This window comes from Stylophora pistillata, chromosome 4, assembly GCF_964205215.1.
Source record: "Stylophora pistillata chromosome 4, jaStyPist1.2, whole genome shotgun sequence".
NCBI lineage: Eukaryota > Metazoa > Cnidaria > Anthozoa > Scleractinia > Pocilloporidae > Stylophora > Stylophora pistillata.
The window spans coordinates 10,005,878-10,028,606 of record NC_142522.1 but is presented as its reverse complement, the minus strand read 5'-3'; the positions used below and the strand labels follow the sequence as shown (position 1 = coordinate 10,028,606).

The 22,729-nt window shown below is 38.0% G+C and overlaps 2 protein-coding genes, 1 long non-coding RNA gene, 1 other non-coding gene and 1 pseudogene across 9 annotated transcripts; 3 read left to right on the top strand and 2 right to left on the bottom strand.

Annotated features, from left to right (window-relative positions):
- The first annotated feature begins 494 nt into the window (after positions 1-494).
- LOC148732401 (uncharacterized) lies at positions 495-4,165 on the top strand. Of its 6 annotated transcripts, none has more exons than XR_015999562.1 (6): positions 496-673; positions 1,524-1,584; positions 1,901-1,938; positions 2,236-2,292; positions 3,216-3,293; positions 3,608-4,165. It is a non-coding gene; the product is annotated as an uncharacterized LOC148732401 (long non-coding RNA). The 6 variants fall into 6 exon arrangements; XR_015999564.1 differs by having other exon boundaries at positions 2,231-2,292; XR_015999563.1 differs by having other exon boundaries at positions 495-673; positions 2,231-3,293.
- Positions 1,752-1,825, top strand: LOC148732403 (small nucleolar RNA snR60/Z15/Z230/Z193/J17). Its single transcript, XR_016000893.1, has one exon. It is a non-coding gene; the product is annotated as a small nucleolar RNA snR60/Z15/Z230/Z193/J17 (small nucleolar RNA).
- Positions 2,447-2,519, top strand: LOC148732402 (small nucleolar RNA SNORD24; annotated as a pseudogene).
- On the bottom strand, positions 3,913-9,912 carry LOC148732400 (uncharacterized). The gene is made up of 4 exons (XM_088755785.1): positions 9,338-9,912; positions 9,148-9,207; positions 7,616-8,444; positions 3,913-5,894 (listed from the first exon to the last, which is right to left on the bottom strand). Exons 2-4 carry the CDS (start codon positions 9,163-9,165, stop codon positions 5,512-5,514), a joined length of 1,230 nt encoding a protein of 409 aa, XP_088611911.1. The 5' UTR covers positions 9,166-9,207; positions 9,338-9,912; the 3' UTR covers positions 3,913-5,511.
- A 6,323-nt stretch (positions 9,913-16,235) lies between these two features.
- On the bottom strand, positions 16,236-20,069 carry LOC148732399 (uncharacterized). The gene is made up of 3 exons (XM_088755797.1): positions 19,941-20,069; positions 19,761-19,860; positions 16,236-17,488 (listed from the first exon to the last, which is right to left on the bottom strand). Exons 2-3 carry the CDS (start codon positions 19,842-19,844, stop codon positions 16,649-16,651), a joined length of 924 nt encoding a protein of 307 aa, XP_088611923.1. The 5' UTR covers positions 19,845-19,860; positions 19,941-20,069; the 3' UTR covers positions 16,236-16,648.
- Between the last annotated feature and the right edge of the window lie 2,660 nt (positions 20,070-22,729).

Here is a 22,729-nt window from a genome sequence, read left to right as displayed (position 1 = left end):
ATCGGCCCGAGGTCTTGACAGTACGGACCTCGCTGCGCTCGATCCGTACAAAAAGGTTTGAGGGCCAATATTCTTCTAGTACGGTCCCGACCAAGCTTGGTTAATAAGAGATTTATTATACGACTGAAGTTCAAAGGGAGACAAGTGCGGCATCATTTGGGACCATTCGGGACAGTGCCCGGTCCAATACTGAGAGAATATTGACCGGCAATACAGCATTTTGATTGGCTGATTTTAGTTATGGGCCTTCTGACAGCCCGAGCCGTGTAATAATATACTGTATACTTTACTGTATAAGAAGGAGACAGTAAAGTAACAGTGAACGCAAAATCTACCAAATCGCTCAAATTCGCCACTTAGAACTACAGAAACGACAATACACAGCAAGTGAGGTAGGTTTACATTTAATTTGAGCCTAAATATATACATTCCTTGTAGCGAAAAGCGATACTCAAGTGAACGGAAGTGTTGGGAGGACGAAAACGAGACAAAGCTGGAAGTCTGGGTATGATACTCCAATTGAGACGGCCATTTTAAATCGTTTTGACTCCGTTCCTAGCTTTGGGAGGTTGTAGCGGTAGCTAACTCAAAGAAAAACAGAAAAATTAAAGCTTATAATGTTAAATTTATCTCAATGGCCAGGAGTACTGACTTATGTTTCAAAACAACGTATGTGAGTATGTTTTTGCGCTTCAGATCGATCGTATGTTGCTTTCAGTGTTTTGTGCATGGTTCATCACCCTTTGGAAAATTAGTTTCCCACGAAACCCCCTACCCCTCAGAAATTACTGCCCTTGAACCCCCCTCCCCCTCAGAACTTCCAATGATCTTCCGTGGGGGGTATGGATATTTTCTGGAACCACACAATTGGTTTTGTTTCGGGGAGTTTTTGACTGGAGGAACTTGTAAAGCACTGTGTGGTTTCTATTTGGGCAGGTGATAATTTGATCTAAAAGCCTGTACATAACATGTAAATGACATTTAGCCCTTTAAGCTCTAAGATTGATTGGCTTTTAATTTCCCCTTACAGTATCACCTTTCCCCAGTAAAGGTCATGAGAAGAAGAAAAATGATCACTAATTGAGATGCTCTTGATTGTCAAACAAATTCTCTCTGATAGCAACAGAGGAAATGTGTAGAGAACAGTTGGTAGAATATTATGAATATCAATGTAAGGGTTTAAATGGTTAAGCCTCTGTAAATACGACTATATATGTGCAACAAAGTGGTTCAGTTTTCTCATCATCTCATCTATTTCTCATCTTAGATTTTGTCTTAACTTGCTCCTGTGAGAGGTTGGCCCTTCCCCATGTATTGAAAGAAAGTCTATCAGTTGTTGTCTTGTTTAGTATGGTTTGTGACAAGTTCATACATGTAGTTCAGCTGGTTGATGGTGAGGATAGTTTTTCCCCTATCTGAAACTGCCCTGTAGGTCTGACTGAAAAACTCCCCAAGTTTCTTTATTGTGTCTAACAAACACTTGCTTCCCTCATTCTAATTGAAGCTAATTGTTTTTGTTTCAGGGAGCAGAGTACATAAGAAATGTGCACAGCTTATTGTGGTTTCTATTTGTGTTACTAGTAGGTGAGGAAAAAGCATGAACATTACACTTGAATGATATTTTAGACTGCTGTAAATAATGCTCTCTCTGCTTACAACACAATGGTTAAGTCAATTGTCATCTTAGATTTTCTCTTAATTTGTGCCTCTGAGAGGCTAGCCATGAAGTTTACAAGTTGTTGCATTACTTGGTATGGTTCATGATGAGTTCATAGTTCAGCTGATTGATGGTGACGTTAAACTTCGCCCCTATCTGAAACCACCTTAGTGGTATTACTGAAAAAGTCAGAATTCCTTTCTCTGACAGTGTCTAACAATGAGTTACTTGTCTTACATGTAGGTACGTTGTCAAGACCTAACCAAGCAGGCTTTTCTGAGGTGAGGAGTGTGTGATGAACTAGGTGGCAATGTTTTTTGTTGTCGAGTTTGGTGCAAGTGATGACCTCCAGAATAGGGACATAAGAAAGTCACCCAGTGACTTGATTAGAAAATCTGGGTTTACCTGATGCACCTCTTGTAATTGGTATCCTGTTTTCAAATTGTTTTGTACATCTTATGATCTTGAAACTTGAAATCTCTTTAATTTGTGGCTTCAATTGTACCTTATTTTTTTAACCAGTCATTTTTCTTTCTTGTTTTAACTATTATTTTATATATGTTTTCATGGAAGATTAGAATACTAGCAGGAGAGGTTCAGTGACCAGAACAAAAAGAGGCTGAGCCACTTAAGTGGTAATATAAGTGTAAATTTTATTACAGATTCCTTGTTTATGACTGGCATGCATAAAAATTTGACTGGAAAAAAAATACTGGTTCTGTGAGTTACTTGTACGTGTTAGCTTAATGTATGGTTTATTACAGAATTTTGTTTCGTAATCATGGATGTGGCCAATGATGCATTATTTATTTGCTACTCTTGAACATAACTGATGATAAATATCACCAAAATAACTGAGGCCACTTTGTAGACTGAGACTGTTTCAGACATGTTCTATAAGCATGCAAGTGAAAATAAACCAATTGATAGAAGCTTTGACAAGAATTAACAGATCAGAGTTCTTGGGTTTGATGATAGATCTTACGTTTGTTACTCTTCCCTTAGAGTTTTATCCTTTGAATATTATAATAGTCTTCCTGTAGGCATTAGATCTGCTTGCACCAAAAGTGATTTTAAATGGAAACTTCAGACATTTTTATTCAGCAAGGCATTTTGTTAGTACAATTAGTTTATATTTAGATTTTCATTTAGTCTCTTTTTCTGCAAATTGCTTTTCTTATCCTCAATTGTAATTGTACAGTTTTCTTCTTTGATTTCATAGTGATTGTAAATGGTTCTTATTTTGTATAAATACATAAATTTATTGTAATGTTTGTAATGTGCATTTGATTAGTTTTAAAGAAAATGTGCAAATAAATATTGAATATTGTTATAATGGTTTATACATATTAAGTTTGTGATGCCTTTCTATATCCTGAATCGATAGTTAATTAATTTTTTCAGAATGTGTAATAATGACAGAATGGGTGAATAATGAGGAATAAAATTTTAGGAGACTTCAGCAGTTGTCTCTAATAGCATAGAGCTCTATTGTAAAGTTGGCTTAACAAAGTTTAAAAAAAAAAAAAATTGTGAAATTATTTTCATGTTTTTCTAGGTCCAACAAGTTACTTAGCTTGAATTTGTTGTGGAAATATTGAAAAAGATGGAAAATTAATTTTTTCAGAATGACAAGGTGAGAAATTTATTAAGTAAATGATTATTTTTGCACCATTGTCAACCAATGCTTGATTGTTAACATTGGAAAACAACATTGGAAAAGGTTGTGGATCAATGGTGTTTATATTAGTCAGAAAGATTGTACCTCATGTTTAAAACCACAGTTGAAAGCCAGTGATGACTATGTATATTCAGTCATAATCCACTGATGTTTACTTCTGAAGACTACTTTGATACTGAGGCTTTCATCTAATAAAATCAAAGTTCCTAACTCTGTTAACACCAAAATCTTACTCCCCCACTCATAATCTTCTTTAACTTCTCTCCTAGGTGTCTTCTAAAAAACCATGGACACAAAAGCTGTGTAACTTCAATGAATGTCTTCCAATTAGACTTTGGATGTGATTTCTACTTACTTGGTATACTGAAAAATTCGCAGTAATGATGAAATGTTCCAAAAAGTCTTTGTATGGTTTACTACTTGTGTATTGTTGACAGTAGTGTACAGTCCTGTCTGTATTACAACTGTTCTGATTTTCCATTGTCCCAACTTTTACATCTGTTGTCAAAAGGACAAGAAAGCAAGAGCTTCCAGCATACTGGGGTCATTAGTGATACAGTTCAAGCGGGCACTAATTCCAGAACCAGAATTTATTTTTCATTAGCTTCAACATTTACCACTTGACAATGCAAGCGGATTAATAATCTACTAACCATGAAAGAATGACACAGATACAAAAATTTTCTAAATTACACAGTTCTTAGAATTGCTGTTTTTAAAAATATATAGCATTGTATTGATCATTGCATTACACTCAAGACAGTGAGAAATATGTTGCATTAAAAAGGATACATTTACCTGTACAATAAAGATCTCTGTTTGAGTTACTTTCAGTCTAAAGTAATTAATTTTATCACCAGCATTACCATTTATAACAGAAAAATAATTCTTTTGATCATAACACTTGACACACCAAAGCTATGGGGTGTCAAAGTCTGATCAAAGATTCTCAACCAAAGTCTATGTGGTTGGCTATTGAAAAGTCCAAATTTGAAGTGATGTGGCTTTTGGCTGGTTATTAAATAGCACCACCTTGCAAATATATTCCTGACCAATGTTAAATATTCACCCCAATGATACTCTGGCTGAAAATATTAGAAACATATAACCCAGATGTTGTGGTGATCAATAGTACCATGTTCTGTTAACATTTTTTTTTCCTTTTTGATTTTGTTACATGCAGGTTCATTTGTTTTTGTTTTTGCCTTATTTAGTTAGCATTTTGTATCTTTCTTTTTTGTTTGGTTGTTTAATCTTCCCATTTTACTTTTTTTGGTTTTTATTATTAAGAAGTGTAAAACTTTAATACAAAAGATCCTAATAGGAGAAAATGAATAGTGAGCGTGTCTCTTTAAAAAGGATTGGAATAAGAGCAGCATGATATCATACAGGGCAATGTCTGCTGTATAAAACAACATTGCCATCAGCAAGTTAGAGTGCGACTCTTTGACTTGTCTTTTAAAGTTGAGAATATGATAATTCTAAAGGTTTGTCTGTAACTCTACTTTGTTGTTGAAATGTTATCCACTGTGACTTAATTTGAGCATTCATGAAAATCAATCACTTCATTTTCTATGGCTTTCACCATACTGGGATACAAGAAGCCTCTTTGCAAAAGTTATATGTTGCAGTTTCATAAGCCCTGGTTATAAGTATGACCTGCTTGTTATGTTTCCCTTGCACATAATGAAGCAGACTAGGTTAGATTATTTACTGAATAATAATAGTATATATCGATTTCTATAGCGCATTTCCATGTAAATGCTCTAATGCGCTTTACAACACTGTGCGGGGGACTTTTCCAGACCGCCAGCGGCAGTTTACAATTAATAAAAGAGAAATTTTATACAGATGCCTCCTCCCCCCATTCCCAGTAAACAGGCCAGACCACATCACAGTAATCTCGTGATGTGAGTTCTTTAATGTCCCCTGCTGAAATTAACTAATTGATAGGTGCAGGAGATGTCCTTTCTGAGAAGATGAAGCAATGTGAGTGAAGTGTCTTGCTGAAGGACACAACGTCAAGCCCCAGCCATGACTTACCCATGCTATTTGACCCAGAGTCCAGCGCACTGACCACTGGACTACTCGCACCTCACCCTACTACTGTAATATTTCTGTACAATTTTTTTTCCTTGGCAGCCAATAGATCAAAATGCATCAGGCTAGCTAGCTAGTTGCTTACTGATTTGCTGTTACAAGCTTGCTGCATAATTTTCCCTCGTTGTACAGTTCGTAGATCCCACGGCCAGTTGCAAATATTGTTGGCCACGTCATAGCTGTTACAAGCAGCAAGAGCTTCTACAAAGTCTCCCATTGAGGGCACTTTTGAAAAGGTGCACAGAGTAGCAATGAGACTAACTGTTGGACTTCTTCCTGCTTTGTAGTCAATTTCTATCAGGTCCAAGTCTTGCTCTGAAACTTTCAAGACTTGCCCAACGGAACGCCAGTTTTTTTTTGTTGGTGTCTCTAGGGGATCCAGCATCCTCTGCACATAGTGCAACAGTATTTGATTGTCATGGTTGCACAGCTGTGGCATTTCAGAGACTTTACAATCTAAGAGTTCAATGGAAAACAGTCTTAATAAGAGTACTGGTAATTGAGCTAGTGTGGTTGTAACATAAAATTTCCTATTTTGTAGTACTAGTAGAATGTATTATTAAGAATACAATCTTTGCTGGGAAGGAAACTTAATCTTGGTAGTCTTGGAACACTACAGGGTATGAGTTAAAATACTTGATGATGATTTTGATGATGATTTATTTAACTCAGCCCGGTTTTACAAGATATATAGGTTAAATTTACATAGCAACAGTACAGCAAAGGAATAAGGAGAAAAAATTTAGCAATAGAGAAGGTAGCTAGTTAGGATCATCCAAATAGCCAAGGCTAATCTAGTGGATGACCCTAATTATAAGATATAGTTAATTACTAAGGGCAAAATGAAGAATAATTTTTTTTTCTTTAATAAAAAATTTCCCACACATGAGATTACTGTGTGATGGATGTCCTCCCCTGGGGTGGGATGGATGGGTTAGAACAGCACGTCCACATCAGCTATTACAGCTGTCAATTAATCAACCTGCTTAAACAAATAAATGAACTTCAACTATTACTTCATGCACTAAAGTAGATAATTAAAAAGAGTAACAATTAAGTATAGAGTTCTTCAGGGTTTTGCAAAATATTCTAAGAGAATTTGAATTAATTATCCTTTTAGGTAAGGAATTCCAAAGGCGAGGGCCTGTGAATTTTAGGGACTCGGTAGGCCATATTGAGTAGTGTTAACTGAGGCTACATAAAGATTTCTGTTACATGATTGCCTCGTTGAGTAGGAATGAACAGAAGATGTAAATTTGAAATATTTATTGAAACAAGTGGGTAACAGTCTATGTGATCACTGATAAACAAAACAGAGGATCAGTAATTCAATAACATCATTGAGCTTAAGAAGATTGAGGGATTTAAACAGAGGCTCAGAATGGGATTTTGGTTCAGAGAAAGATATTATTCTGACTATTTTTTTTTTCGGATAATAAATAATTGTGTTAGAAATGAGGGAAAGGTTAAACCCCAGACATGGACGCCATAAGTGAGGAATGGATAGATAAGGGAGTAATAAAGCATGACAAGACTATCTTTGTTGACAAAGTGTCTCACTTTAGACAAGATACCTACAGTTTTGGATAGTTTCAAACAAAGCTCATTAATATGACTTTCCATGTTAAGTGAGAATCAAATGTTACGCCAAGGTACTTAGTGGTGAAGGCACAAATGAGAAGGCAATGATTGTGAAGGCACAAATGAATTCAATAATGTTACTTGGAAATTTCAGAATGGGAGTGATCACCCATTCTGTAACCAGCTTAAATGGTTCCTTGCAAAAAAAAAAGGTGTCAAATGGAAGAGAGAGGTTACTGTGCTGATTTATCAGGGAAAGAGATGGTTGTGGTCCTTCAGATCAGATTGAAAAAGAAATAATTTTGGACATAGGATGGTCATCTTATAATCACTACTTGCTTAGTCTTAACTGTGTATATCTGTATGAAACCTCACTTAATCATGATAATGAAACTTTTTAAATGATAAGAATTGATCAAATGTTGCTTCAAATTTTAATTTTAATGTTTCAATTTGTTAAAGAAAATCCAGATGAACTTGACTCTTTGACCTAATACATCAGAGAGGAATATTATTGGACCAGCAGACTCAATTTACTCAAAGGACCTATAAATATAGTACAACAAATCCTTAGGCAATACTAGATATAGAAATACCGTCAGGATGTGATTGTTTCCAACAGTAGTAGAAAAATGCTGCCAAAACAAAAACCAGAGTCGTAGCCACAATGGTAATCAAGGCTATAGATGTAGCCGACACTTTTTCCCCTTCTTCTTGTGTTGACCTCTTGTATATAACTGCCTTTGTTGTTGCTGGAAACGAATGTTTTATTTCGGATTCGAGTACAGGCTTCTTAGTGTCTTTCGTTGAAGCTGTACCACTTAAATCCAAGTTAAAGTCATCGACAGGTGGGTCAACAACAGGAGTGGGTGTGGTTACGTCATAAGTCGCTGTTGTTTTTGTAGCATTTTCCGCAGTCTCCCTTATTTCCTTGCAGAGGCTATTCTGATGGGTCTCGAGGCACTGCCATTCCCTACCCATTCCAATATCTTTACAGTTTTTCAGTCTGGCAGATTCATGAACGGTGGGGCAGCAAAAATAGCATTCCTGGCAAAAACCATTGTGGTCCAGAAAATGTCTTTCAGGGCATTTGTTGCCACATTTGCGGTTTTGATCAGGGGTGCACCGCTGAATAATGTTCTTTAATCCACAGTCATGGCACGATCTGCAACTCTCAATGCTATCATGTTTGTCAGAGAAAGTCTCATTCTCTATGCAAGGTTCACATTTAATGGTGGTGTAATTTGAAATTTTTGTACCGCATAGCGGTGTGAGTCCCGTTCCTGCTGGGCACTTGGGACATGCTGTGCACTCCGTTTGAGCCCCTGGAGTATCGGGAAAGTATCGTAAGAAATTTCCCAACTGGGAACATCTGGCCGGCTTTCCTGACGCTAACTGTGACCACAATGCTAATAACAGGATCAGCTAAGACAGGAGCCGAGAGAGAAAAATATCAGCTCTTTGCCGTTTTTTAAATATATCATGTCATTGACCACATCGTTGTGAAAATATACGGATCATTTAAGAACTTCCCCAGTTTTGTTTGTTTGTTTGTTTTCTTCGTTTTTACCGGTCGGTGGAAATCTATCGACGCGGCCGAAAAAAGGGCGCTATAACCAAATTTGAGTGCGTTTGTCAAACACCGGAAAAAATCAGTAATAGCGCACAAGGTCGCTAAAAATCTTCGTTAGGGAATGTTTGTGCCCCGAAGGCCCCAATCACCATAAAACATACGTCTTATGTGGAGACTCATTGCAGGGGCTATTGTTTGGTCAGTTTTTCACCACATAGCTCCTGACAGTAGTGTAGACGGATTCTATGTCAAATCGGGATGCATGTCAAGTTACTTAGATTTTAGCTTGGGCATAAGGGTTTGCCTAACAAATACGGCGCATCAGACGTGAGCAGGTGAAATACGTAAATTTAATTACTTATGTCGGAAGCCAATAATCGAATAACCTCTTAGATCAAAAGGCTGTGTATATTCTAAATGTTCCATTTCCATTCCCATTGAGAAACAATTCGAATCAAATCAGTTTTTTTCGATGGTTGTCGTGGAAAACGTTTTCGGTCAGTGGACATGTATTCACGAATGAAAGCTTACGCTCAGGTATCTTAAACTATTTACCTTAATAGCTCCTTTCATACCGTGCGTGTCACCATTATTGAGTTTGCATCTTTTGTTAACCTGTGGTGAGAGATAAAATGAACATTCACGCTTAACTTGATCTTGCCGAAAGTATACCAGAATACGGTAAAAAAACTGCTGATCGAGCAAGTGTAAAATAAGTGCGAATCATCAGTTTATGCTTGCCTACCGTTTGTGCTCTTCCACTCTCGATGCTGAAAACTATGGATTTTTTTCGGTCAGAAAACACAAATTTCCGTGGATGGGAAGCTGTTATAATTATAAAGCCTTCCTTTAGCCCTAATGAACGGTCTTAATGGCAGAAACAATTATTATTCTACAGAAGTCGAGAAAGTTCAATAAAGTACTCTCTTAAGAAATAGGGGATTCCCCGTTCCAAGGAGGTCAGGAAGAGGTAAAGCAAAACTACTATAGTAGGCTCGCTTTTCGGCTCGTTTCGAACTAACACGGTCCCTTGCAGCTTCATGTGGCAGACACTTATACTGAAATAGCCAACTGTATTTGTAGTAAGTGTTAAGATCATCGAGGAAAGAAAAAAATGTAGAATCACTATAACGCATTGACTACATGACGTAGTCGCGTCGGGGATTCCCCGTCCCAGTGAGATGCTAAGTGCCATGTAAATTGCCATCACGGTCATTAATGCAACATTGTACATCTCTAACGTATCAAAATAAGATTTCCAGATATCAAACGAAATGAAGCGTTCCATTAAATCGGCTTGAACGATCTTTTACTTTTTTTTTTCCAACTTTCCTCGATCGGTTTAACAATTGTTTTCCTCGATGTCAAGATAAGAAATTGCTGCGTCATTACGACAAAGCATTATGCAAATTTTAAAAGCTTTCGAGTTGCGGTCAACTACTGCGCAGACTTTATTCTTTGGGAATGTGAAGGCCGTAAGTCATACTTAGAAAGAAAGAGAAAAAATAAACAAATTGATTACTGCGACACTTTTTTCGAATGTGGCAAACGGTTTTGATCACTTTATGAAGTTAGAAGCGCATAGATGTGGCACTTACTAGAAGGGACCGGTTCTTATTTGTCACTGCGCCAGGGGGCTGGCCATTATATATTGTGCTCGTAAAAGTAGCATATTCTACTGCCAGCATTACTCGATTTTTTTTTTCCAAATTAGGCTTAAAATTATGCTCGTTTTTGAAAATTTGGCTACTTTTTCTTTTTAAAAGTATGCTTTTCAAAACAGAAATACAAAACGAGTCTAAATGATATCTTTGTGTTGATAAAGCATGAAATCTTTATTATTTTGAGTTACACACTTACTACGATAAAAAGTCATTATCTACTCCATTTAATTCCAGACTAGAGGCAGTGACTCAGTTTCCAAACGTTCGATCTTCTGAGAATTTTGTTGACTGCCGGGAACTGGAACCGACGCAATCTTTAATTAGTTTCAGTGTGCCCAGTCCTCCTGACGACGAACGACTCAGTGCTAAGTATCTAGTAAGAAATTGCAAAATCCAAGACACTGAACTATGAACCGAAATTGAAAATAATCAATCTTAGAGATCAAACAAGTCATTATTCTAGTAATTTTCCCTTCAAAAAGCTAAACATATGCTGATTATGCAAGCAGTTCTACCAATATAAACATAAGCATGTTACGCATGTTGAAGACACTTATTAACTGATGCTTTCCTTCTTGTAAAAGAAAAAGAGCATCTGCTTTCAAAAGATATCAGTGGAAATAAAGTTCAGACACACGTATGGTCTACTGCCACCGGTGTCTGAATAATTGCTAACAATAATAAGCTGAGGCTGGCGCCTCGCTTCCTGTAATCTCCTTCACAGTCGAGACCTAACAACGGCCTTCTCACAGGCTAAGACTATGCTTACTGCAGTTCCTTAGTCAGAGAAAAAATCAAAATCATTCAATAACAGCTACTTTCATCACAAATCTTCTTCCACATAATTCTGCAGTGAGAGGCAAACTGCGGAAACTCTATTTATTTCCAATAGCCTCTAACCAAATACATTTTTCGCTCTCAGTTCTTCACGTGGGCGTAACAACTAGGCTCCCTATTTCGTAGTTGTCTATCTGGACTTTACCCGGAGCGTGCGAAATACATGATAAAATGCAGGTGGTTTACAAGGAATTGACACGTGATGGAAAATTGACCGACAGTAGCAGTATGCTCCTTGTGAATTTTTTTTCAGTGAGGTAGGATTATGTCTTAAAATTTACGTTGTTTACTGGAAAATGGCTTTTCATCTGAGAAAGACTAAGTGATGGTGATGGAATAATTGATGTTGTTGTCTTTAAGTGTCCTGATGTGTTTGCTGAGTTCGGTGGAGTTGCGGTGTTTTGCGTGTCGGAGTGATGAGGTGTGGTTGTTGTAGCGTGACTTAAAGTCGTTTGCAGAGAGCCCGATGTATGTGTCTGTCGTGCTGTTGTTTTTACGTGTAATGGTAGCTTGGTATATGACAGATTGTTGGAGGCAGTTTCCGTCTAGAGGGCATGAGTTTTTCTATCGGCAGTTGCATTTCTTCCTCCTTCGACCAAGCCGTTCCTGCCTACCAGAAAGCATTAAACACCAGTGGTTACAGCTACACACTCCACTACGAACCAACGCTCACACAAAGTCGCAAGAACCGCCAACGCAACAACATCCTCTGGTACAACTCGTCTTTCACCAAGAACCCCAGCACTAACATCGGAAATAAATTGCTCGCGCTGATTGACAAACACTTCCCCAAAGATCATAAGCTCCGCAGAAACACAATCAAAATTAGTTACAGCTGCATGGACAATACAAAACAAATCATCGACAACCACAACAAAAGAATCCTCACCTCCCACGTAAAGACTAACGCCACCGCCACAACCGACACCTCTACCGCAAACAACAACAAGAAATGCAACTGCCGACAGAAAAACTCATTCCCTCTAGACGGAAACTGCCTCCAACAATCTGTCATATACCAAGCTACCATTACACGTAAAGACAACAGCACGACAGACACATACATTGGGCTCACTGCAAACGACTTTAAGTCGCGCTACAACAACCACACCTCATCATTCCGACATTCCCTAATAAATAATTGGGTTCTCAAAGCTGTCTAGATTTATACAATAAAAAATGATATTACTGAAGCGTATATATATATATACCTACAAATATACATCATCTAATATATATCTATATTTAACAATTATTCCACGAGCGCGCGTTGGATATGAGATGATAGATAGCCAACTCGGCGCTACGCGCCTCGTTGGCTATAATCATGTCATATCCAACAAGCGCGAGTGGAATAATTGTTTTATTAAAAACGTTATATTAAATTATTAAATTTTATTAAATTTTTAGCTCCCTTTTAATTTTAAGCTGACACGTACGCTTACCATATTTGTAGATTATGGTATATTGGCTGATATACCATAATGGCTAAACCAATAAAAAGTCTTGAATTGCATTATCCAATGATCTAGTTTTTGATAAATATTTAACAATTATTCCACGAGCGCGCGTTGGATATGATCCAGATTTTAATAAAATTATATATACATATATATAAAATTCAAACTGACTAAAAGGAAGCACACATGATTCGTTGCTACTCTGAGTTTCGTTCTTTCGCACTCGTCAGACAGATTTTGGAAAACATTCCTGTGGGCTAATTTATATACGCTGATCTATATATTCAAAAGGTAGGTGCTGATTACAATAGGTTGTTGTTATACAATATGCACAATAGGTGAGAAAAAGCGAAAATTACAGTTAATGTGGATATATAAAGGATAATGAGACAATGGGTGTGAGTGTATTAGCAAAAGTCTATTGTAGCAGGGAAGCGTTAACCGTTCTTTAGATAAAACTTGTTTTCGTGGCGGCACTTGGATATAAGTTCAGATCTTTTATTCAATGATTTACTGCTGTTAGACTTGATAATCATGAGTTTTTCGGTAAGGCAGAGGTCGCATCTTTTCGTTGTGTTGTTGTAGGGCCTAGCGCGCTCTTGCAATGATGGACCATTTTATGCTGAAGTTTACAGAGTTGTATATTTTCTGTGTTGGAACGTGACCTTGTGTTGGTTAAATCTTTGTTTAAAAGTTCCTTCAGTCAATCCAATGTAGTTCTTTGGAGTCGCTTTGTTATCTGTAGTGGTGACTTGTGCGTTATAGATAATGCTGGAAGACAGACAAATGTTTTTGTGCGGGCATTGTCACCTTTAGATCTGTAGTTACAAAGGCTTTCGTTGTTGTTGTTGTTGTTGTTGTTAGACAGTATTTTCTTATTATGTTTGTCTATGATTGATCCCATGTTCTCCATACAGCTGTAGCTGACCTTTACGTTGTTCTTGTTGAATCTGGATATATCAACAAAGTTGAAATGGTAAATTTCAACTTTGTTGAATCTGTCTGACGAGTGCGAAAGCAGGAAACTCAGAGTAACAGTGAATCGTGTGTGTTTCATTTTAGTCAGTTTGAATTGTATTTCGCCCTCTCTCGCTCTCTCTCTCTCTCTCTCTCTCTCTCTCTCTCTCTCTCTCTCTCTCTCTTTCTCTCTCTCTCAAGAGCCGCAACAGCGGTGAAACGCGTAGCGCAAAAGCAAAGAGAGAGAAAAAGAAAAAGAAAAAGAAAGAGAGGCTTTCGTTTTTCATTTATTTCAGTATTTTTATTCGACGCAGAAGTTTACAGTTTGTTTACATTATATATATATATATATATATTAAAGCCATAGGCATATTTCCTACAGTATAAAGCCTCTAGCTAAAACATAAAAAAAAATTCGTCCTCAGTTGCACTTAAGAGCTTTATTTACATATATTTACATATTTAACAATATCAATAATATTTAGCGATATGAAAAGTCGTAAATTCCTTTTACAAGCTAGAGGGCAGTTTCTACGGGATAGATGTCCTCTGAACATCTGCTTGTATCTTGTTTTTTTTCTGAACCAGTTTGCTATTTGGTTTGCAACATCGTTCCGTTCCAACTCTTGGAGGACGTCTACGAACTTTTTAAGAGTCGTACACTGTGAGCTGCACAGGATTGGAATCAAATATTTCATTGCGCTTCCCCCTGGCTTCTTGTTCTCATTGTCCAGAAACTGGATGTCTTTCGGAGAAATTTGAAACCAGTTTGCGACATGTTTCCAGTTCTTTTGAGGTGGCGTGGAATCAATATCCAATGGCAGAATAACATCCTCGATATCAGATTGGCAGTCAGTAAGCTTGACGTCTAACGAAAGAACAGTTAAATTGGTAGAGTTAAAAGGGAAAAAAAATCAATATGATCATTATCACCATCTGGATAATGCTCATTTGAAAAGATCCGCGGTGCTGGCCGCCAACGCCTGGAAGAAGAGAGCTTCTTGCAAGCGGGAACTGGGAGTGTGGCAATGAAGGCTTCTTAAGTTGCCTGTAACATTGGTCTTACACTCTAGAGACGGGGGGGATTCCTTTATTGTCAAACATTTACATACCTTCCTGGATATTATTCTCAAGAACACAGTCTCTGTCGTCTCCTTCCTTGACCATCATGGGAAACTGTAATTAAATGAATGGTGGTGAATTCATCGGCCAATAAGCTTCGCCAGTTGCAGGGGATTATTGCGTTATTGTTCTTAAGTTTGGCAGTTACCAAAAGGCAGGATGTACACCTCACCCCTGGAATCAGATCAGTTTTCGGCTGGTCTTGTCTGAGCTCAGCAGAGAGAGACCCCTCACGGTCATCAGCTTTTAGCACATTTTTTTTTTATAGCAGATGGCACTCCATCACTAGCTAAGCTATCATCACCGTCAATTAAGTACTTTGTCGAAAGTTGTGAAAGTAAGTCTGACCAGCCATACCATGAGCAGTTCCACCATTGTCCTCTCTTCTCTGGGATCTTGTCACGCATAGTGGCACATGTTCAGGTGAACCTACGACTGACGGTTTGTTGACTTATCATTATGAATAGCTTGTTTGTTAATTGATAAAATGGAACTACCATTTTAAGTGAATTACGATTTGTAAGAAAAACCAAGATTCCCCATAGGATAGATCTAAAATAATTTGAATATATCAACAAAGTTGAAATGGTAAATTGGCCACCGTTACGATTATAAAAGCTGACGTTTCGAGCGTTAGCCCTTCATCGGAGCGAATCAGCCTAGATCTAAAATACAAATGAATAAAGGCTGATAGTTTCGAAAGAAACTGTTTGGGGCTGCGTCGGTGGTAGTAACGAAATAATTTGGATATATCAACAAAGTTGAAATGGTAAATTGGCCACCGTAATGATTACAAAAGCTGACGTTTCGAGCGTTAGCCCTTCGTCGGAGCGAATGTAATTTTGCTCCGACGAAGGGCTAACGCTCGAAACGTCAGCTTTAGTAATCATTACGGTGGCCAATTTACCATTTCAACTTTGTTGATATATCCAAATTAGATCTAAAATAGTTTTGTTTTATCAAGGTTTTATTAAACCTGGTCAATGGGAGGTGTTAGTTGTTATGTGCCATCACCCTTCAAGATCTTGGTACTTGAGATTACCCGTTATAGCATCACTCCAAGAATCGTCTATTCATCTGTTTATTTTGTTTTTTTTTTTCGAGGGAGAGAGAGAGAGAGAGAGAGAGAGAGAGAGAGAGAGAGAGAGAGAGAGAGAGAAAGAGAGAGAGAGAGAGAGAGAGAGAGAGAGAGAGAGAGAGAGAGAGAGAGAGAGAGAGGGAGAGAGAGAGAGAGAGAGAGAGAGAGAGAGAGAGAGAGAGAGAGAGAGAGAGAGAGAGAGAGAGAGAGAGAGAGAGAGAGAGAGAGAGAGAGAGAGAGAGAGAAAGAGAGAGAGAGAAAGAGAGAGAGAGAGAGAGAGAGAGAGAGAGAGAGAGAGAGAGAGAGAGAAAGAGAGAGAGAGAGAGAGAGAGAGAAAGAGAGAGAGAGAGAGAGAGAGAGTGAGAGAGAGAGAGAGAGAGAGAGAGAGAGAAAGAGAGAGAGAGAGAGAGAGAGAGAGAGAGAGAGAAAGAGAGAGAGAGAGAGAGAGAGTGAGAGAAAGAGAGAGAGAGAGAGAGAGAGAGAGAGAGAGAGAGAGAGAGAGAGAGAGAGAGAGAGAGAGAAAGAGAGAGAGAGAGAGAGAGAGAGTGAGAGAGAGAGAGAGAGAGAGAGAGAGAAAGAGAGAGAGAGAGAGAGAGAGAGAGAGAGAGAGAGAGAGAGAGGAGAGAGAGAGAGTCAGTGGGGGAGGAGGGTTTAGAGAATAAATCACTTTACTACTCTGATACAATCTGCCATTGCTTTTTCCGATCAAGTTTTTCTTTGAGTAGCTTTTTTTTTTCCGAGAAATTCAATCAGTTCCCCTTTTAATTTATAGATAAGTATTTAAACTTTGATGACGGCGTATTGAATAAATTTCACTGAAAATAAGAAAAAAGTTTTCGAGAACCCAAATATGCAGTTGTGTTGTCCAATGCAAACAAGGAACATGACTTGTCAGGTTGCTACAATGTCATGTTGTGCTGCAAATTATTAATAGGAATTCAGTGACAAGATACTGTCCTCGAAATAAGTGTTGTAAAATATGATTGTCTCTTACCTTCAGATTGTAATCCTGAACCATTCCTATTTGTAATGATTCTTCTAGCTCCGTATACAACACCAACAATAACCAGGGCAATTAGGGTAATTATCGTTACTATAGTTGAGGGTGCTACATCTCCCTTCTTTTCTCTTGTTAGCATTGAAGGTAAAGTAGTATTTTCAAACGATGATGTAGGTTTCCTAATGTTATCACTTGAGTTAGTATTTGTTTTATTTGCTTCAAAATTGTTTCCAGGCGGAGAATTTCTTGTATGAACGCTAGCTTGTGTAGAATTTTTAAAATCTTCTTTGCAGTCCTTGTTTTGGTCGTTCTTGGGACACTGCCAGTCTTCTCCCATTCCAATTTCCTTACATTTCTTCATTCTTCCAGTTTCGTCCACACTGGGACAACAAAAGTAGCATTCTTGACAAAAACCATTGTCATCGAGGTAGTGTCGTTCGGGGCACTCGGTGCCGCATTTACGATTTTGATATGGGGTGCACTGCTGGATGACGTTAGTTAACCCACAGTCATGGCAGGACCTGCAACTCTCAATGCCATGTTTGTCTGAATATGTCTTGTTCTGTTGGCACGGTTCGCATTTAATAGTGGTGTAGTTAGTGATCTTGGTACCACATTGGGGTACGAGTCCTAATCCTAGCGGGCATTCAGGGCACGCTTTACACTCCATTTCAGCCCCTGGATCATCTGGGTAATATATCAGGAAGTTTCGCACCAGAGAACATCTTATAGGACCCCCGATTACAAATTGTGACCACAAGACCATTACCAGGATTACCTGAAATAGGGGAGGAAGAGCATTATGAGAAACAAAATTTAGAGATTACGCCATTATACGCGGCATATAATTACATTTTGCCTCGAGTCGTAAAACATTTTGGAAAAAATTTTATCTAAATTTGATTTAGATAAATATCGGTCGCTGGCACAGACCTCACTGCGTTCGGTCTGTACTGGCGACCTCGGTCAAGATTCTCCCATACAGACCTTCCGCTCGGTTAATAAGAACTAAATAATATTTTGTACATTTATCTTTATATACTGTATTTCCATATAATATTTTGTACATTTAACTTATAAGTACTGAAATTAACCCTGTGCCAAGTCACCTAATAAAAATCGTCTCTCTTTGAATGATGAAAATCAATTCCATTGCTCATACGATTTTTCTCACCGGTGAAAAATATCGTATGATCAAACAGAAGCCTGATAAGATTTTCTTCACAAATGAGTAAAGTAAGCAGTTAAGACTGCATATGGCTACTGCTGCCGCATCCCACACATTTATGAGTCAGGCTTGTTCCTCAAAAGAAAGATGATTCAAGAATGTAGTGACTAATTGACACTTAACGACCAATAATCAAATGGTAACATATAATCGTATTGATAATAATAATAATAATAGCAATAATAATAATAATGACAATGATGACGATGATAACAATAGTGATAATAATGATTACTTGTAGGGGCTAGCTCAAGAACCTTACTGTTCCTCGATCAGTCTATTCTTTAGTCTCCAATAATGATTAAACTAGGCTTCTTTTATCTTTAAGTTTGATTTTGCCAGGTAATTATAAGTTATTTTCTTATTTCATTGCAATTCCATTTTTGTGAGACTTTTGTTTCATACAACGAGGCATTCCGCGCTGTGGGTTATTCCGCCATTCCACCGTTCCACTGTTCTTAGGATCCCTGTAAACTCAAGGTATCGTATTTCGGACCTTGCTCGCTTCGCAAAAATTTAGGGGCTCTTTTTAACGTTTGTCACTGATTGAAATGGTGAAGTGCTCTCTTTTCGAATAAAGAAAGTTTTTCTTCAAAGTCTCCACGATTTGCAAATCATATGTATTTAGATATTTCTGAGAGTAAAAGTCTTTTTCAATTTCGTGTCGGAGACCCTCCTGTGAAATTGAGATGTTTATCATCTTTTGTGGTTTCATGGCAAGAACTGAAAAAATTATATCTTGACATCTACTGGGTGTAATTCGCTGATTCGAACGGTAAAATACTCTCTTTGCAAAGTAAAGCAATGTTTTTTCAAACACCATCCTGAATTAATTGTGAGATGCTTAGCATTTTCTAAAGCAGTCCGAAACAAGCAATAATTAGCATCGGGAAACCGTATGATCAAGTGCTAATTCGAGAAACATTCGAAGCGATCCGAAGAAATCGTCAACGAGCGTTGAACCACCGAAGATGTACCAAAACAGACAAAAGCCGAGAGCGAGGTATATCGGGTGAAACTCGGTGAACTTCGTTGTGGGCGAAGTGGTTGTTCGTAGTCTATTTTTACACTCACTCAACAGGACAACGTTATGGCTTTGCCTCCATGGGAGGCAGTAGCCATAAAAATCGTATCGGTTTTTCCTGCCTTTCGGGGCGGACATGCCAAGTAATTGAGAGTGAGCGTTTGCAACGTTCCCTGCTTGCCCAGCATCTTGACTTCAAGGTTTGCATATCTTAATTCAGTGAAAAATTTCTTGAGGACGAAGAATTTAACATTATCAATAGAATTTATCATTCACTTTGTTCGGCAGCAGATTATCTACATGGCCAGCAAGCAATGCCGCTCTTTACCAGAGTCGCATTCTTCGTTTCTGTAAAACTAATTCCGCCGCCTTCAAGTCTTAAATTACCATTATTATCCGAATTGATTATCCTTCGGCGTATTTTATTCTCATTAGAACTGCAAATGATCTACCTTGATAGGGACGGACTGGAAGGTGTAGGGAAACATTTGAAAAACTTATTGCGGACCCCTGCTCGAACTTATTAAACAATCTCCTTAAACATGAATTGTAAGCAGGTTTTCGTTAAAATTTTGTACCTTGAAAAGAAAAGAATAGAAAGGAAAAGGTTAGGAAAAATACAACTTTAAAATAATCTGCGAAACTTTTTCAGCTCTGCATCTTACGCAACAACAGCAAATCGCGCGAAAACCTGCCCATCGGGGGACCTGGCACAGGGTTGGTCAATCCCAGTATTCATTTGGACGCATTATCATGATACCTACGAGAAACAGGGAACAGATATTCAGAAATACTCACTTTGATAGCGCTCTTCATAGTCTTCGTGGCACCAGGGTTGTTTCTGCTTCGTTTGTTACCCTGTGTAAAGAAATTGGCACTCATGCTTAGCCAAACCTTGCTGAAAGTTTGCCAGTTGAGAGTTATCATATGCTGACTAAGCAATTGTAACATTCAAGGATCGAGCACTCGCTAACTTACCATTGTGTACTACTAAGCTTGAGCCTTTTCCTGGTCTAGATCTTAAAAATTATGGCAATCTCGGAGGCAGATAGTTTCGTCAATAAAAAACCTCTACGCCGTAAGTTGAGAACCCAGAATATATCGACGAAGTCACGTCTTAAACATTAAAGTTGCACAAAAATACAATGACGTAATATTATTGTAATACGTCAGAGGTGATAAAGAAGATTCCACGGCCGTTGTCACGGTGGTCCATGCTTATCTTAGCATAACTATATCGTCATATATCTCTTGCGAATCAAAATGTTTACTTGCGTCAAACAATAAAGACACCCGAAGAGAACAGAGGAAAGGATCTTTAGCTTTTTCAACTTCCTAACGCAGCTGAGTTACTGGAAATACAGTGAACAAAGAACATTCGAGATTCATGACGTTAAATTCTATATTTATTTTCATAGTAAGGTCATACATTCCATGAGAAGACGACAAAAATTAGCATAGTGCATCTAACGAAATTTGAGGTTGAGCGTGATGAATACTGTGACATTCAAAGTTTATCAGAACTTTTTAAGACAATACACAACATTTTTGGTTTTAAAAACATGCATGTTCGACAGTTCTTCTGTCATCTTCAGTACTAGTTCTAAATTACATTAAGCAAAGCTGAATTTAGAGTATTCACAAAATGCTAATTGGACATAATAGCAAAGAAAATATGAGAATGTAAACAATTACAGAGAAAGTTTTAAATAACGAGTTGATGATTTCAAATGGGTTGCTCCCTGAATATGAATAGCATTTTTGATTTTACATTGGAAGGTGGTGAATGCGTGGTCGAAGATGCTGAAACAATCATTATAACATAACCAAAGTAAAGCGCGCGCTCTGATTGGTCAATTTAGCGTCCCTCATTTGCCCATGGGTGTACGCTGCTGACGTGAGCAAATGCAAAGACTATTTTTTACGCGCGCGCTTGTTTTTTCTGGTCGCGTAAGATTTTTTAAATAAAAGGGAACTCTTTAGCTACAATGTATCAATGTTATGTTATAAAACAAATGGTAAACACCACAGCTTACACTATTTAACAAATGGTAAACACCACAGCGTACACTATTGAGTTTTATAACATAACCAAAGTAAAGCGCGCGCTCTGATTGGTCAATTTAGCGTCCTCCATTTGCCCATGGACGTACGCTGCTGACCTGAGCAAATGCAAAGACTATTTTTCCGCGCGCGCTTGTTTTTTTCTGGTCACGTAAGATTTGTTAAATAAAAGGGAACTCTTTCGCTACAATGTGTTAATGTTATGTTATAAAACAAATGGTAAACACCACAACGTACACTATTGAGTTATGGATGCACTTGGGAGGTTTGCTAAGCACTCAAAAGAAAGCACTCGAAAGAAGCATAAGAGTCGCTCGAGGCGATAGCCGAGATCGACTCTAGCTTCTTGAGTGCTTAGCAAACCTCCCAAGTGCATCCATAACTCAATAGTGTACGCTGTGGTGTTTACCTTTTGTTTTATAACATAACATTAACACATTGTAGCTAAAGAGTTCCCTTTTATTTAACAAATCTTACGTGACCAGAAAAAAACAAGCGCGCGCGGAAAAATAGTCTTTGCATTTGCTCACGTCAGCAGCGTACGCCCATGGGAAAATGGAGGACGCTAAATTGACCAATCAGAGCGCGCGCTTTACTTTGGTTATGTTATAAAACTCAATAGTGTACGCTGTGGTGTTTACCATTTGTTAATTAGAACACAAAGTGCGGCATTGCTGAGAATTTTCGTTAATGTCTGAAGATGTGAGAGGTCCTATCACAAACCAAGTGCTCATGCACTCGTGCGGAAAAATGCTGAGAGATTTCGCTGACTAAGCAGTTATTACAGCCCGCGCTCAAAAACTTGTAAACCATACACGTACGGAACCCACAAGGGATAGAGTCTTTCACGCCAAACATATTACCAATTTCAAACGATGAAAAAACCAACTTAATATCTATGTTATTACGATAACGTTTAGCAAAATGGCGAATCCTTTTTTAGCGCGACAACAGAAAAAGGGCCAATGTAAGGTATTTTGAAGTAAATGGTCCGTGTAGCGTCTGCGACGGAAACCGGGGGATATCAGTAATTACGGGTCAGTGTGAGATACCGATTAACAACCCCCACAACTAGATAACTAGATGAGCTGGAAAATGATTGTTTTGAAAGATTTCGATAAGCCTTCTTGATTGTCTTCTCGAAAACCCAATCAAGTGTTGTTGATCTTGTAAGCTCTATCAACAAGAGTGCGAATGAGGCTAACAGAACTAAATACATCTGAAGTCCTTGGTAACCCCGCCACGAGTCGACCAAACCAATATTGATTAGCATTGCTACTATTGAGTCCCCCCCCAGTCCCTTTTTATCGCTGCAGACTTAATTGTAAACCAATTGAAGACTGAGAGGTGTAGATTACACAGTGGCCGTTAGTCAAAGCAGAGAACTAATGGGAAACTTCATGGTAACTCAACATTTTTTCTTGTTCTGAAATATTACTTTAAGATGACTTCTAAAAGTAGATAATTACCAAATAAAGAGAGCCGATCTCCTGGACGAGAGAGTTGAAAGAAGGAACTGATCAAGATAACATTAATGAAAGTGTTCTAATTTCTGTTGTCAAAAAGTTGTTTGATTGATTCTACTGACTGCTATATTATTTTTAAGAATTGGGCACTGAAGACTTCTGCATATCTATATACTTTTTTATGCATATGGTTCTCTTGCGAAAGCAACAGACTGCCTTTGGGATTACGACTTTAAG